Raw genomic sequence first — 15,111 nt, forward strand, 5'->3', positions numbered from 1 at the left:
CTTGAATTGTCTTCACTGGGGTGTTGGAGGATGAGGCGCCTGATAGAGATTTTCAAGATTATGACAAGCTTGTATAGCAGAGGCAGGAAAATATATTAGAGAAGCATATGCTTCAGCACAGACTTGGTGGGCTGAAGGGCCCATTCCTTAGCTGTACTGTTCTTTGTAATAAGTCTGAAGGCTCATGAACAATGCTGAGGAGCCATAACCAAATAGGGTATTGGGTTTAACTTTCAGAACTTCTCAATACATAACAAAGCATACCATTTTGTTCTTATAAAAGACCTTGGTTAGTCCACAATTAGAACATTGCATTCAGGTTGGTCTCCTCCTTTAGGGTATATAAAAGCTCAGAAATGGGTTCAGAGACGGATCACAAGAATAGCCAACTTAAATGTCTTGGAGGTTTTATGTTAAAAAGGACTTCTAAAAAGTCATACAAGAAGTGTGAAAGTCAGGGCAAGTTGAGGTACATAAAATACTTAGGTTATGTTCCTACTGATGTATAAATTTAATGAAAAATATTATTCATGCCCACGAGTGTAGGATTGGCTTTGCGCTGATTTCATCTTTCAGATAAAATGTGAGGCATGGTTGGCACAAGTGAAAACAGATTAAAACAAAATTTGTACAACCGTTAGTCAAATTCTGTGATGTTGCACTGGGAATCAAGACCATGGAGTGAATTTGCTTAAAAAACTGGAGTAAATCACACTGTTGTTTTCTTTTTTAAACTGATTTCTGACACACTGTGCATTGCAGAGTGGCTCAGCGTGAATCTCAGAAAATCAATAGTCGGGGCCTATTCCCACTGGAAGGGCCGGCAGCATAGCACTGGGTGGGCCACTGCGCATGTGCCGATCTATCAACTTCCTAATCACCAACCCTCCAACACCCCCATCGCTGGTTCCCTTAACATACCCGGACCAGTCTGGACTCTCCCCCACAACCCCTGCAGCCCTGACCTCCCAGTAGGCTGGCCCCCACCTCCCATTCCAATGGCCAGCCCCGATTGCTGGGCTCCCTCCCTCTGTCACTTAACCAAATGCAGAGTAGCAGCAGGACCGCTGAGTTGATGGTTCATTGATCATGTGCTCCCTTCAAATGAGAGCTGAACCAGTTACTAGCCGGTGTAGAGATCATATTGGAAAGGAGGTAGGCAAGACACTAGCAGTGCAGGTCAGTGTCAATCTAGTCTGCTGGACGAGCTTTTATTTGACCAAAGGAATCAGGAAGGAATCTTCCTAATTTGTCTGCCCATCCTACCCACTGCCCCATCCCTTCTAATTGTTTTTTGCCTTTTCTCTGAGATTACATATGTGTTGGTGGGTAGAGGGTATCTAATCATAAAGACTCAGGGACCATAACTTTGTGAGGCAAGAATGATGGACAGTTGGTCTTTTCCTACTCATCAGCTTTGTACGCTTGGGTGAGAATGGAGCAGATGAAGGATACTGTACCACAATCTCTTGAAACTTTGCTTGCATTCCAAGATACGGGTTACCTCTTTAAAAATGTTCCAAAGCATGTGGTAAATGTCCATCATGTCCTAGCTCCCATTTTGCAGTGAAGGTTCCTAGATTTAGTGACCAGATCAGGAATGTTTCAGAGCCTCAGTACATCAGTGGATGATAGTTCCAGTATTCCATTCTCTCTTTGTTCCAGCATAACTTTTTTCAACTGTGTCCCAGGATACTCAAGGCTCTCAAGTATGCACAATGGCATCAGGTTTTCTTCCCTCATAAATAAAAACAAAATTCTGGAAACATTCAGGTCTAGCAGCAGCTGTGGAAAGCAAAACAGAGTTAACGCTTCAGGTCGACGACCCTTCATCAGAACCGCTCTCTCCAGAGATACTGCTAGACTCCAAGTATTTCCAGCATTTTCAGATTTCCAGCATCGGAAATATTTGTTTTAAGTTTTTACCCACTTCGTTAGATTTCTGTACCTACCCAATTACAACATTTCTGTTCCTATATACAAATTGAGAATTTTTCTGCAATTATAGCTGTTCCTCCAATATGGTCTTTCAGACTGAAAGACTACAGATCCCCTGAAGTGTCAATATTTGTGGACTGTCCACCCACACCAAAAACACCAGGAATCTGGGCTGCTGGTAAACACCACATTCCAGGAGCAAAATGGAAGCTAGCGAAGAGCTGTAACAGAATCAATAAGGGCTCAGATTAAGTAGTCAAAGCCAAGCCTAAGGATCCTCACACCCCTGTTTGTGTTCTGCCCATTACACACTTCCAGTCATATTTTAAAAAAACAAAATCTTTCAATCTTTGTTCAGACTTTCTTCCTGTCAGATTTGGTACTTTTTGTACAGTTACTGCTTTTCCGAGAAACTTCAGTCCCACAATTTTCCACTAATGAAGGCCGTATTTTGAAAGAAAAAGCACTAAAATGAATTGAATTCACGTTTGTAACCAGAAGAAACATTTTACAAAGACTTAATGGAAATGAATCAAAAGTCGGCTAATGTGTGATTTTGTTAATGAATGTTCAAGCGTTTTAAGCTGTAAGCAAATAAATCCTAGTCACAATGTTTTGGTCTGGTTGCTAAGCTATTGGGTTAAAAGAAAGAAAGCAGAAAAAATAGATTCAGTGATAAAATCTGCGGCTAAACATTTTCATTCTAAAGGAAACGGCATCACTCATCATTCTTTGTGAAACTAACATGCAAGAGTCAATCACTGGCTTTTCCATTGCTTCATCTGGAAAGGCAGCTGACCTGTGCAGACCAAACAGGTTCCAGGTTTGAGCACCTGAGTGAGCTCATTTCAGTCCTGATAAAAGCACAACTGCTACAACTAAACAATGAGCAATTTTCCTAGGCTTGAGAGGGGAGGGGTGGGACAGGAAGCAAAAAAAAAAATCAGGCAGTCCTCTGACGCATAGGTCTGTTTAGCTCAGTTGGCTGGCTTACGATGCAGAATGACACCAAAAACGTGGATCCAATTCCAGTACTGCTGAGGTTATTCATGAAGGCCCCACCGTCACAACTTGCCCCTCACCTGAAGTGTGGTGATCTTCAGGTTAAATCACCACCAATCAGCCCTCCCACTCAAGAGGGTAGCCTATGGTCATCTGGGACTGTGGCAACTTTATCTTTAGCTCCTGCTACAAGTGCATGAGTGAACAAAGTGCTCATGTATAAACTTGACCAGATAGGCTGTTGATAAGCCATCAGTGTACCTTTACATCTTCATCAAGCTTCATGATCTTCTTGATACGAGCCAAGGGAAGATCTTGCACCTTGAAATCATTCTGTTGGGTCAGATATGAAAAGAGAGCAAGAGAGAAAGAGTTAAAATACTATAATGTTGCTTTAACATCCTGAATATATAACTTCACCAGGGAAATTAACTGTACAACATTTAAACCAAGTTTAGGTAAATGGCCTGTAGGTGTTTCCAAATTATGAAGATCTGTAACCAGTCCAGATTCCCAGTTACACAAATCCTTCTGAATTAAGACTACTAGTCTTCTGAACTTTTTCACCATTTGGGCTGAGACTGAGAGGTCCTGCTCTGGACATGGATCAGAGAATTGAGAGCGAGGTATTATAACCCGATCTCCAGCCCACCGACCACAAACAGCACAGTCCGACTCCCCAGAGAACTAGCCTTTCAAATATTCATTTTAAATTACACCTCTCAGTATGTAGGGATTAATTTTATAATGAAAGGAATTAACATGGAGATTCTCTGGAACTTAAACTAAATTTTTTAAGGCTTATTAAATAAGTTAACTATTTAACATAGAGAAAAGTATAAAAAGCAGCAAGCAACAGCCAAAACAGGTATTAGGCAAGCTAAATTGAATACCCAAAGAATGTAGTTTGTTGCTCAGGAGTCAAAAGCCGGATAGAAAATAGGAATGTTGAAGCAGCACTTGGACAGAATTATAGATCACTACAAGGTATGGCAGAGTTGTAGCTACTCTTTGTATAGCAACGAAAACACAGTATAGAAAATGTTGTATCCAAACCCCAAGATAGAAAAACGGGTGATTCAATTAATCCCAAGATGCTGAAGCGAGTAGTTATTGCCCTAGTAAAAACATTAATAACAATTATTTTATTTCTTTTAACAGCAGAAATTTCACAAGGTGCTTAACAAAGCAGTTCTTAGCAAACAAAACTTCACATGGCCAGTTAAGGTGATATTATGGCAGGTGAGGGGGAGGTTTAAGGAGTTTTAGAGAAGGAAAGAAGTAGAAAAGTGGAGAGATTTATGGAAGGAATTCTAGGGACTTAATGCCTGGGCAGCTGAAGGCTTGAATGCCAATGGTGAAGCATTAAGAATTGGGAATGCGCAAGAGACCAGATGTGGAGGAAGAAAAATATTTTGGGAGGTTTATGGAGTTGGAGTAGATTACACAGAAGCAGGAGAGAAGCCATGGAGGCTTCTGAAAAATGGATGCAAATTTTAAAATTGAGACATTGCTTAACCAGGGGTCCATAAAGGTCTATGAGGATGTGAATAGCAATACAATAATAACAAATTAATACAAGCAATGAGGAAGTAGGAAGCAGAAATTTTGATTGGCATTAGTTTTTGTAGGTTAGGAGAGGCTCACGAGGAGCACGTTGGAAGTCAATTCTAGGGGATGAGATTTTCATAAGATGCAGCAAAGTTGGGCAATGCAGGGTTAGTGATGACATGGATCTTATCTTGGTCCAAACATGAACAAAAGAGGAGGTAGTGTCATAGCGATAAATCACTGGGCCAGTAATCCACAGGCCCAGGCTAATGGTAGGTTCAAATCACAAAGCTGCTGCTAGAATTTAAATTTAATTACTAAATCTGGAATTAAAAACTAGTTTCAGTAATGATGACCATGGAACTATTGTCAACTGTAAGAAAACCATCTGGTTTATGAACGTCCTTCAGGGAAGGATTTCTGCCATTCCTACCTGATCTGTCTGCATGCAAATCAACATCTACTCTGAACACTACAAACACCTGACCTCATCCCCAGCAGCATGCCTGTCGCTGATGCAGCTGTCCATGACAGTACTGAAGGGAGAGAGACCAACTTTGTGGAGACAAAATCCTGTCTTCCCCTTGATAATACCCATCATCATGTTGCACTACCACTGTGCTAAATTAAACAGATTTAGAACAGATCCAGTAATCCAAAACTAGGCATCCGTGAGTGATGTGGGCCACTATCAGCGGCAGAATTGTATTCAACCATGATCTGCAACCCCATGGCTTGACATATCCATCACCCTACCATTATCACAATGTCAGGAGTTCAACTCTGGCTTGGAGTGCAGGAGAGTGTGCCGGAGCAACACTGGGCATACCTAAAATTGAGGTGTCAACCTGCTGAAACTGTAACACAGGGTTACTTACAGGCCTAACAATAGAAGCAGCAAGCCATAGCCAGAGTTGGACGGAGTCATACCAAACACTAAGGGTGGCTGTAGTTGTTAGAAGCCAATCATCTCAGCCCAGAACATCACTGCAGGAGTTCTCAGGGTAGTGCCCTCAGCCCAACCAATTTCAGCTGTTTCATCAATGCCCTTCCTTTCATAAGATCACAAGTGGGGATGTTTGATGATGACTCAACAATACATACTAACATTCATAACTCCACAGATGCTGAAGCAACCTGTCTCCGTATGCAGCAAGACCTGAAGTTTGGGTTAATAAGTGGCAAGAAATATTTCTGCCAAATAGGTGCCAGGCAATGACCACTGCAAAACAAAAGTAACTAGTTCCCTGGACATTCAATGACAATATCATCACTGAAGTATCAACATCACCTATCACTATACTGGGGTTACCACTAACCAGAAACTGAACTGATGAACAACACAAATACCGTGGGGTGGCATGGTAGCATAGTGGTTAACACTGCTGCCTTACTGCGGCAGGGACCCAGGTTCAACTCTGGCCTTAGGTGACTGTGTGGAGTTTGCATGTTCTCCCCATGACTGCGTACGTTTCCTCTCAGTCCAAAGATGTGCAGGTTAGGTGAAATGGCCATGGTAAATTGTCCCTTAATATCACATAACGTGTAGGCTAGATGGGTCAGCCAAGGTAAATGTATGGGGTTACAGGGATAGGGCAGAGGAAGAGGGCATGGGTAAGGTTCTCTGTCTGGGTCAAATGGCCCCCTTCTGCACTGTAGGGATTCCATGATTGAATAGCAGGTTAGAGGCTGGGAATTCTGAGAGAAGTAACTCACCTCCTTATTTCCCAAACTTTGCCTAAAATCTACAAAATGCAAGTCAGGAGTATGGTGAACTCCTTCTACTTACCTGAACCAATATGGCTCCAACAACACTCAAGAAGTTCAACACCACCCAGGAAAAGTAGCTCACTTGATTGACACCCCATCCAACAGCTCAAACATTCACTCCTCCACCAGCAATATGCATCATACGCAAGACACGCTGCCACAACTCACCAAGGCTCCTTCGACGACACCTTCCAAACCTGTGACTTCCACCACTTAGAAATAGAAAGGCAATAGATGCAATGGGAACGCCACTTGAAAATTCATCTCCAAGTTACACATCATTCTGATTTGTAACTAACTCATTGGTCCTTCATGTCGCTGGATTCAAATCCTGGAACAATCTTCCTACAGTACTTTGGGGGTTGCCACAATACATGGGCTGTAGTGGTTCAAGAAGTTGCCACCTTTTCAAGGCCCATTAGAAATGGGGAACAAATGTTTGTGTAGTTAAAGACCCCCGCATCACATGAAAGAATCTTTAAAAAGAGATGAATTCCAAAGGTGAGGCAAGAATAACCGACACTGGTATCATTGCAGCACTCAATCACACGACATCAAGAAGCCTCGTTAAATTAAAGATAGTTGAAATCAGGTTGTGGTTGCTGGAGGTCAATCACCCGAGTCCCTTAACATTGCTGCAGGAGTTCCTCAGGGCAAAACCATCTTCAACTGTGTCAACAATGACCTTCCCTCCAGACAGTGGGGATGTTTGCTGATGGTCGCAGTGTTCAGATAATGAAGCAGTTCATGCCAGCATGCAGAAAAATCTGGACAACATTAAGCCTTGAGCTGATGAAATGAGTGATAGAGAGAGAATGAGAAAGAGAGAGAGAACCAGGTGAGGAGCAAGGTCGAGAAGGCAGGACTTTCACGACTAACCTTAGCTGATATGGGAATTGAATCTGCGCTGGGTTCAGTCTCCCTTTTCTATTCAACAGCATTATCATTGCCAAAACCCACACCATCAACTTCCTGGGGTTTAACCATTGACCTGACCAGAAACTGAACTGAAACAGCCATATAAATACTGAGTAAAAGAATTGGTCAGAGGGTAGACATTCTGCAGGTCACCCCCTAACTCCCCAAAGCCTGCCCACAATCTACAAAGCACAAGTCAGTCTTGTGATGGAATATTCTGCACTAGCTTGGATGAGTGCAACTCCCAACAATACTCAAGAAACATGGTACCATTCAATCTAAAATGGAAAGCAAGTACGTATCCAAAGGGTTTTCTTGGTCCTGAATGCAAACCACAACATCTGATATGCCCATAAATTGCATCACAACAATGTTGCCCCGCTTTCCCACGCACATCTCATTGGCTATGCACTGTCCAATATCGACTGTTCAGAAAGAAAAAGGTTAATTTAATATTTAAATATCAAGTACTGTTGGTTCACACCAGTTTTATGTACATTTACTCCTTGAAAAAAAATACCCAAAATCATAGGGAGCATTAAACAAGGTGTACAGACCACAAATACTTACCGGGGTTAAGTTGCGTATCTCTTCCATGACACGAGGCCAGAACGTCTGGAGCAAGTGTTGGGCTTCACTGCTGCTACCACCTCCCTGGGAGCCTGTAGTAAATGAACCATCTGCAGTAGCAGACATTCCTGGACCTGCAAATAATTGGAAACAAATGTTTTAACAAGCTACAGATTTACTAGACATACTGGAAACTAAATTACCTGTCCTTATGTTTAATATCACAAAGGCCCCCATTTTTACAATCAATTTTGCCACAGTTTTTAAAGCGAGATGAGGTTTCAGTACAGGAAATATCCTGGTGTAACAATCTTTGGAAGGGCGTAAATCATTAACTTGAGCATCTGGAAGTCAAAATATTGAGGCGGCCTTGTTGTCAAACAATAGACGCAATCCTCTATATCCAACATACATTCATACACCCACCTGCCCATCATGCAGTCATTCATTCAGCCCCCTTTAAGAGATAGTTCTCAATGTTTTCTCAGAATGTTTTCTCTTTTCTGAGGGCCCTCATTATTGCTGGGATACAGTTCTACTACTGTTTACAGGCATCTGACATCTCATTCAAGGTGTCAAGCTTCATATCAGAAGCTGGAAAACAAAATCTAGCCATCTGAGACAGGATCAGAGCTCAGTCTGAGACTGTCCACATCAGAGATTCACTTCCCAGTAGATGTCTTGCTGTCTCACTCTCAGTGTATGTACCAAGCCAGGCACAGAAAGGGATGCTCTCTGCATGAAATGCTCATGCATTTCTTCCTCTTTCAGCTCCAAGATGTGGCTGTAAGCTAGCAGCCTGCATAGCTGTGCTAGTGTCAATATTGAGCAGAAAACATAAATGCTGATATGAAACAAGTAGCCTCTACAACATTCTCAAGATCAAAGAATGGCCTGCTTCTGTACTGTCACCAGCCAGACAAATTTTTATTGGCTCTCTCAAAAGCGACAGTGCTAGTCCCAGTCTCATCCTTTCCTCATTATCCAGCATTTTCTTCTTTAGGAGTTATCAAATTCCCTCAAAGCCACAATTGATCCTGCCTCTACCACATGGTGCATTCTAGATCATAACCATACATTATATCAAACTCCTCCTGAGATCACTAATGATCTGACGCAAATGACAAAAGAAACATTGTCTTGTCATTCTCAAATCTTCTATCAAGTTTCTTTCTACACCGTCAAGACTCATGATTTTGAATACCTCTATCAAAACTCCTCCTAATCTTCTCCTCTAAAGAAAAACAACTCCGGCTTCTCCAATTTATCCTTAAGTGAAGTTTCTCGTCCCCGGAAACATTCTCGCAAATATTTTGTGCATCCTCTTCAAATCCTTTACATCCTTCCCTAAGTGTGCCAATGAAGGCCAAACCAATGTTTTACAAGGGCTCATTATAACTTCATTGCTTTGGTACTCTATGCTTCTATTTACAAAGCCTAGGATGCCATATGCCTATTTAACTACCATCTCAATCTGCCGTTATCTTCAACAATTTGTGCACATATACCCCCGATCCCTCGGCTCCTGCTCCCCATTAGAATCGTACAGTTTAGATTTTATTGTCTCATTTCATTACATCAAATGCATCATTTCCCACTGCATTAAATGGCTAAATGGCCACCCATTTCGCCAGCCTGTGTCATTGTTAAGTTTATCACTATCCTCACAATTCTTCCAATTTTTGCGTCATCTTCAAATTTTGAAATTGTGCCCCGTATACCTTGGTCTAAGTCATTAGTATAGATTTTAAAAAGCAGTCCTCCAACTCTAATCTGAAAAGAATGATAGTTCACTAACTGTTTACTGTCACTCAGACAATTTCTTATCTAACCTGCCACTGTTCCTTTTATTCCATGAATGGCAACTTTAACACCTTAAATGGCATTTTACCAAATACCTTTGGAAGTTCATGTATACCCTCATCAAACAAAACTCAAAGTCTGTTAAACATGATTTACATTTAACACATCCCTGTTGACTTTCCTTAATTAGTCCACACTTGTTCAAATGACTGAATTTAGTTCTGGATTTTCTAAAAGCTTCCCCACTACCCAGATTAAACTCACTAGCTTGTAGTTGCTAAACTTATTCGGAAATTCATTTTTAACACTGACTTAACAATTGCAATTCTCCAGTCCTCTGGCACCACATCTTTACCTAAACAAGACTGGAAGATTAAAGTCAGTAGCTCAGAAATTTCCATCCTTACTTCCCTCAGCATTCACAGATGCGCCCCATCCGGTCATGACTTGTCAATTTTTCAATATAGCTAACTTCATCTACTTTTGCCCTTCTGGAATCAAAGCTATTTCTTCTTTTACCCTGCAGTACCTTCTTCTTTGGATGAAATCCAAAGAGACTGAAAGCGTTCATTTAGCATCTTTATCATGCACTTTGCCTCCATGAATAGATTCCCATGTTCGCCTCTGACTAATCCCATCGCTCCTCTCACTAACCTTCTATTATTTGGATTCATTGATGACTTCTGATTCCCTTCGTGTTAGCTACCAGTCTCTTTTCATGTATTTTCTATCAAAAAGGTAACATCAGCTTTATTCAGCTCAAAATCCTTCCCCAAAACACAACCAAATCACAGTTTGCAGGGATATGTTGCGAGATCTTTATACTTTCATTACGCTTCTTTAAAATCTAGACGGTAATAGTAGGATATTCGGAGTCAAATGAAAAGTGGAGCTTAGATCATTTTTTAATGTCAAAAGGCAGACTTGCATCAGCTGCGGGGACAATATCCTCAAACGTGGAAATACTTCATTCAATGGGAAACTTGGGCTGAAGTGTCAAGCAAGGAGATGTGCAAGAGGCAACAGGTCCCGTTATCCTCTGGAAAAGGAAATAACTTACAAAAACTAGTAACACTAATAAATGGAATTTGCTTTGAACATGGTGGCTGTAAAAGGAAATCCATCACTTTTCAGAATTTTTAAAGTTTCCTAGTTATTCAGTTATAAGCACTTCAATCTCCATCACACAAGGTCAATTTAGCCAACCCTTGAAATTAGCTCATTACCCTTCCTCAAGAGTAATAACTTTGTAGAAATGAGCATTTATTTTTCCTGAAATTATTTACAAAGGTACATGGATTGGAAAGGTTGAGAGAGATATGGGCTAAACATAGACAGATGAAGCCAGTTCAGTTTAGGAGAAACCAGTATGGATGATTTAGGCCAAAAGGCCTGTTTCCATGCTGTATATCTCTGTGACTCTATAAACACCACTGAACTTCAGAATTATTTCACTTGTCCTGCACAAACACTCTGAACTTTCAATCTGGATTGGTACACATTACTACAGAAAGCACAAGACAACTGGCCACATGTAGCAGCGGAGTCCAAAGATTAATGATATTTGGGTGGTGGTATAAATCTGGAAGAGGTGGACAGGTGTGGTTTGACTTGCTAGTCAAATTTGAATTTATTATTAAAGTACCATGAAAAAGGCACTTGAAAAATCACAACATTAGGCACAGTCAAGTTTTATAAATGAAAACTGTTTCTAACAAATCCACTGGAGCTTTTTTTGAAAGTGCAGAGTGGTCAGTAATATTGTGGTTAAGGGATCTTTCTCCCCAGTTTCTGTCCCTCTCTCCTTCAAATATGCCATCATCACACCACTCCTCAAAACAACCAAGCCTTGATTTCCCCTTCCTTGCAAACCATTGCCTAATTTCCAAAACTCCCCAATAAAAGCAAATTACTGTGGATGCTGGAATCTGAAAATAAAAGAATAAAATGCTGGGAAATCTTAGCAGGTCTGGCAACATCTGGAAGGAGAGAAAAGAGCTGACATTTCGAGTCCAGATGACCCTTTGTCAAAGCTTCACTTTCTGGAAGGAGGGAGTAAACCAATTTTTTTTTAAAATTCATTCATGGGACATGGACATCACTGGCTGACCAGCATTTATTGACCAGCCCTAGTTGCCCTTGCTCAGAGGCAGTTGAGAATCAACTACATTGCTGCGGATCTGGCATCACATATCGGCCAGACCAGGTAAGGAATCATATCTTGCTTAAAGGGGCAAAGAAGTGAAAATTTGGGCAAAAATTCAAATTTTATATAATGAAAAATATCAAAAATAACAATTTTTATTAAATGAAGATACAATAGCTTATATTCACTTTACAAAATTTTACTGATTTTTTAAAAAAAATCATTTGCTAATGTTTAATTCTCAAACTAAATAGGATTTATTCTGAGAGACTGGACTGCCATTCTGTTTATGTTCACTGTACCATGGATTTCAACTGAGCTTTATTTTACATTAAGCAGGATTTCAATGTCGAGTGTCATGAGTTGCTTTAAAAATGAAAGCAGTGATTAAAACAAGGAGTTACATGTTCTCCTAATCTTACACTGGAGTGTGTTTTCTAGTTGAAAACACATGCAAATACTGGCCACTATTTAGATCAGCATGTTCTAAAGGTTAGTGTGTAGTATACTGCTTGGTTGAAAATATCCCTAGACATCAAAATGACATCTGATGGTACAGAGTGGGATGCCTCAAATGCTGAGCGGTACTCTGATCAGGCAAGATGAAAACAAAACCAATCTAGCAACAACTTTTAATGAGGACAGTTCATCTAGTGACTTGCCTGAAGCTACCAGAAGCAGATTCAATAGTATGCTACTTAAAGGATGCAGAGTATGAGGGAGCATAATATTATAACTTTGTGTGCACCCAGGTTACAAAAACAAGAGTTTCAGGCGTAAAGTAGTTAAAGGACACTCAAACCCTGGGATTATGTTGCAGTTTGTAACTACCCCAGATAAAGTGTGACACACATCACTTTCTTCCACATGAAATTTTAAAATAAAGTGTGGAGAGAATTAATGTAGTAAGAAATTCTACCTTCCTTGAATAGTTTTATCTGGTACACAGTGTTAGAAGGGTCACTGCAGAACAAGACACAGTGCATAATGCCATCAAAAGAATGTTAAGTCTGCAAGTAAAACTAATAAATTTGATTTATTTGAGCAAGGTCTAGAGCCTAGAAAGTTCATAATGAGACAGTGTGATGAGATAGCAGAAGGAAAAAAAAGTGTCCGATCCTATAGATGTGTTTTGCAAGTATATTTTTACCCAATGATGATAATGCACAACCAAGCTTCACCTGACTTCCACACTCACGGCCAGCAGAATCTCCAGTGATACTTCCCTCACCTACCCCAAGAACATTATAGCCAATTGTAGAGATACTGTTACAGTTCTAATTTAAATCAGAAATTAATCAAGCATTTATACTGGTATGTATAGAAAGTGAAGCAGCTACATGGCTTTTATCTCTTATCTTTGCTACATTGTGCTTGTGGTTCCCTCTGCTCGTCCTCTTCATTATCTGACATCTGCACCAATACACTTAACAGCTCTTCAACAAACCACACGCCACTAGACTTGCATTCAAGCGAGACTTATGGATGGGGAATTAAGGAGAATAAACTTGTAGAGCTAATCGAACTGATCAGATGGCTCCACAGAGAAAGTCGACATGGATTTGACGGGCCATTTGGAGTATGCGTGTGATGCGTGTTGGGTAGGTACACCCAAGATTAGGAAGGGAGTTCCAGGTTTTTGATCCAACAGTGAAAGGAACAGCAATATTGTTCCAATTCTGAATAGTGCGTGTTTTAAAGAGGAACTAGTAGGTGTTGTTGTTTCCATGCACTTTCTACCTTTGCTCTTTTACTTGGTAGAGGTGGTGGGTTTGGAAGATGCTGTTGAAGGAGTCTTGGCAGGTCATTGCAATATGAATTTTGTGTATGGTACATACTATTGCCCCTGTGCACTGGTGGCAGAATGCTGAAGCTGGCACTTGGGATGTCAATCAAACAAGCAGCTTTGCCCTGGATGGTAGCAATCTGTCTTGGAGCTGCACTCATCCAGGGAAGTGTTGGATATTCCATTAAAATTCTGGCTTGAACTCTGTAAATTGGGACAGGCTTTCGAGATTCAGGAGACAAGTTACTCTCCGCACATTTCCCAGCCTCTCTCTGACAGAAGAGCTTAACCTCAAAAGCTTGTGAGTTTACTATCAAATAAATCGGTTGGACTTAAACCTGGTGTTGTCAGACTTTTTACTGTTGTAGTCACCATATTTATGTGACTAGTTCAGTTAAGTTTCTGGTCAATGGTAACCCCCAGGATGTTGTTGCTGGAGAATTTATTGACAGAAATGCCATTGAATGTCAGGATTGGTGGATTCTCTCTCTTGTTGAAAGTGTTAATTTTCTGATACCTGTATGATGTGAATGTAACTTGCCCCCTATCAACCCAAGCCTGAATGCTGGCTGGGTCTTGCTGCGGGCACAAACTGCTTCAGTATCTGAGGAGTTGTAAATGGTATCAATACTTTTACCATGCTGTTTTAATTTGGATAGTCATAGAATTCAAGGTTAAGCAGAAGGTTAAGATTATAAAGAGTTCAACAATCATTAAAGAGAAAATCTCTCCTTTAAAAAGCAACATAGTTTACCTTAATTCAGATGACAGACAGATCAATGGGACAGCAACAGCCTGTGGATCGAACACAAGAAAGCTGTAAAAAGAGAAAAGGTTAAATTGGAAATGGAAGGGTAAATATCCTGGCACTTGTAGATTGTCAAGATAATTTTGAGTTGCTACAAAAAAAAATTAGAACTCACATTTTCCAGCCTTGCAATGTTTAATTTCTTATATATGATTATAAATTAACAGATTCCCATTAGACCCATGGTACAATTTGCACCCAATGTTAAGGTTAGATACTGCAAAGGTAATTACAGACAGTAAATTTTCTGATATAACATCCAGTAATGTACTCCAAGGTCAGGCAGACAGGTACAGAATAAAGTCTCTTTATGTACTTTAAACAATACTGCACACGTTAATCATTTCTCATAACTACTATTTCCATATTGAGTTGTCCGATTTAGCAATAATGATGACTGCTACTATCTAGAACATCCCACTAGTCCAGTGAAACCGCATTTGCATAGTGCCTTTACTGCAAATATTCCAAATTCTATCACATATGAAGAATTAATTTGAAGTTATAATCATTATTATGCAGGCAAATAAAATTACCATTTTGATTCACAAACAGCAATAAGATAAATAACCAACTGGAAGAGCAGTGGTGGCCAGGCTGTTATAGAAGTTGCTGCTCTTCAGGTGGCACAGCAATGCCTTTTAACATCCAATGAACCAAAAATTTGGGTTTAATGTCACATCTACAGCAGATACATGGGTCACCACCACCAGGAAATTCCGCTCCAAGCCACTCACCACCCTGATTTGGAAATATATCGTCATTCTTTCACTGTCACTGGATTAAGATTCCGGAATTCATTCCTGAACAGCACAATGG

The 15,111-nt window shown here is 40.4% G+C and overlaps 1 protein-coding gene across 3 annotated transcripts in view; it reads right to left on the reverse strand.

Moving 5' to 3' along the window:
• Positions 1-15,111, reverse strand: part of nfyc (nuclear transcription factor Y, gamma) — a 103,113-nt gene that overhangs the window by 65,489 nt on the left and 22,513 nt on the right. For all 3 annotated transcript variants that reach the window (XM_080211692.1, XM_080211694.1, XM_080211693.1), the window contains exons 2-4: positions 14,239-14,301; positions 7,750-7,883; positions 3,202-3,273 (exon numbers count right to left, since the gene is read on the reverse strand). In XM_080211692.1, coding sequence (XP_080067818.1) covers positions 3,202-3,273; positions 7,750-7,875 — 198 coding nt within the window. In that variant the 5' untranslated portion in view covers positions 7,876-7,883; positions 14,239-14,301. The remainder of the gene's footprint in view (positions 1-3,201; positions 3,274-7,749; positions 7,884-14,238; positions 14,302-15,111) is intronic.

The sequence above is a fragment of the Carcharhinus amblyrhynchos genome, chromosome 24, assembly GCF_965287045.1.
Source record: "Carcharhinus amblyrhynchos chromosome 24, sCarAmb.v2.hapA, whole genome shotgun sequence".
Lineage (NCBI taxonomy): Eukaryota > Metazoa > Chordata > Chondrichthyes > Carcharhiniformes > Carcharhinidae > Carcharhinus > Carcharhinus amblyrhynchos.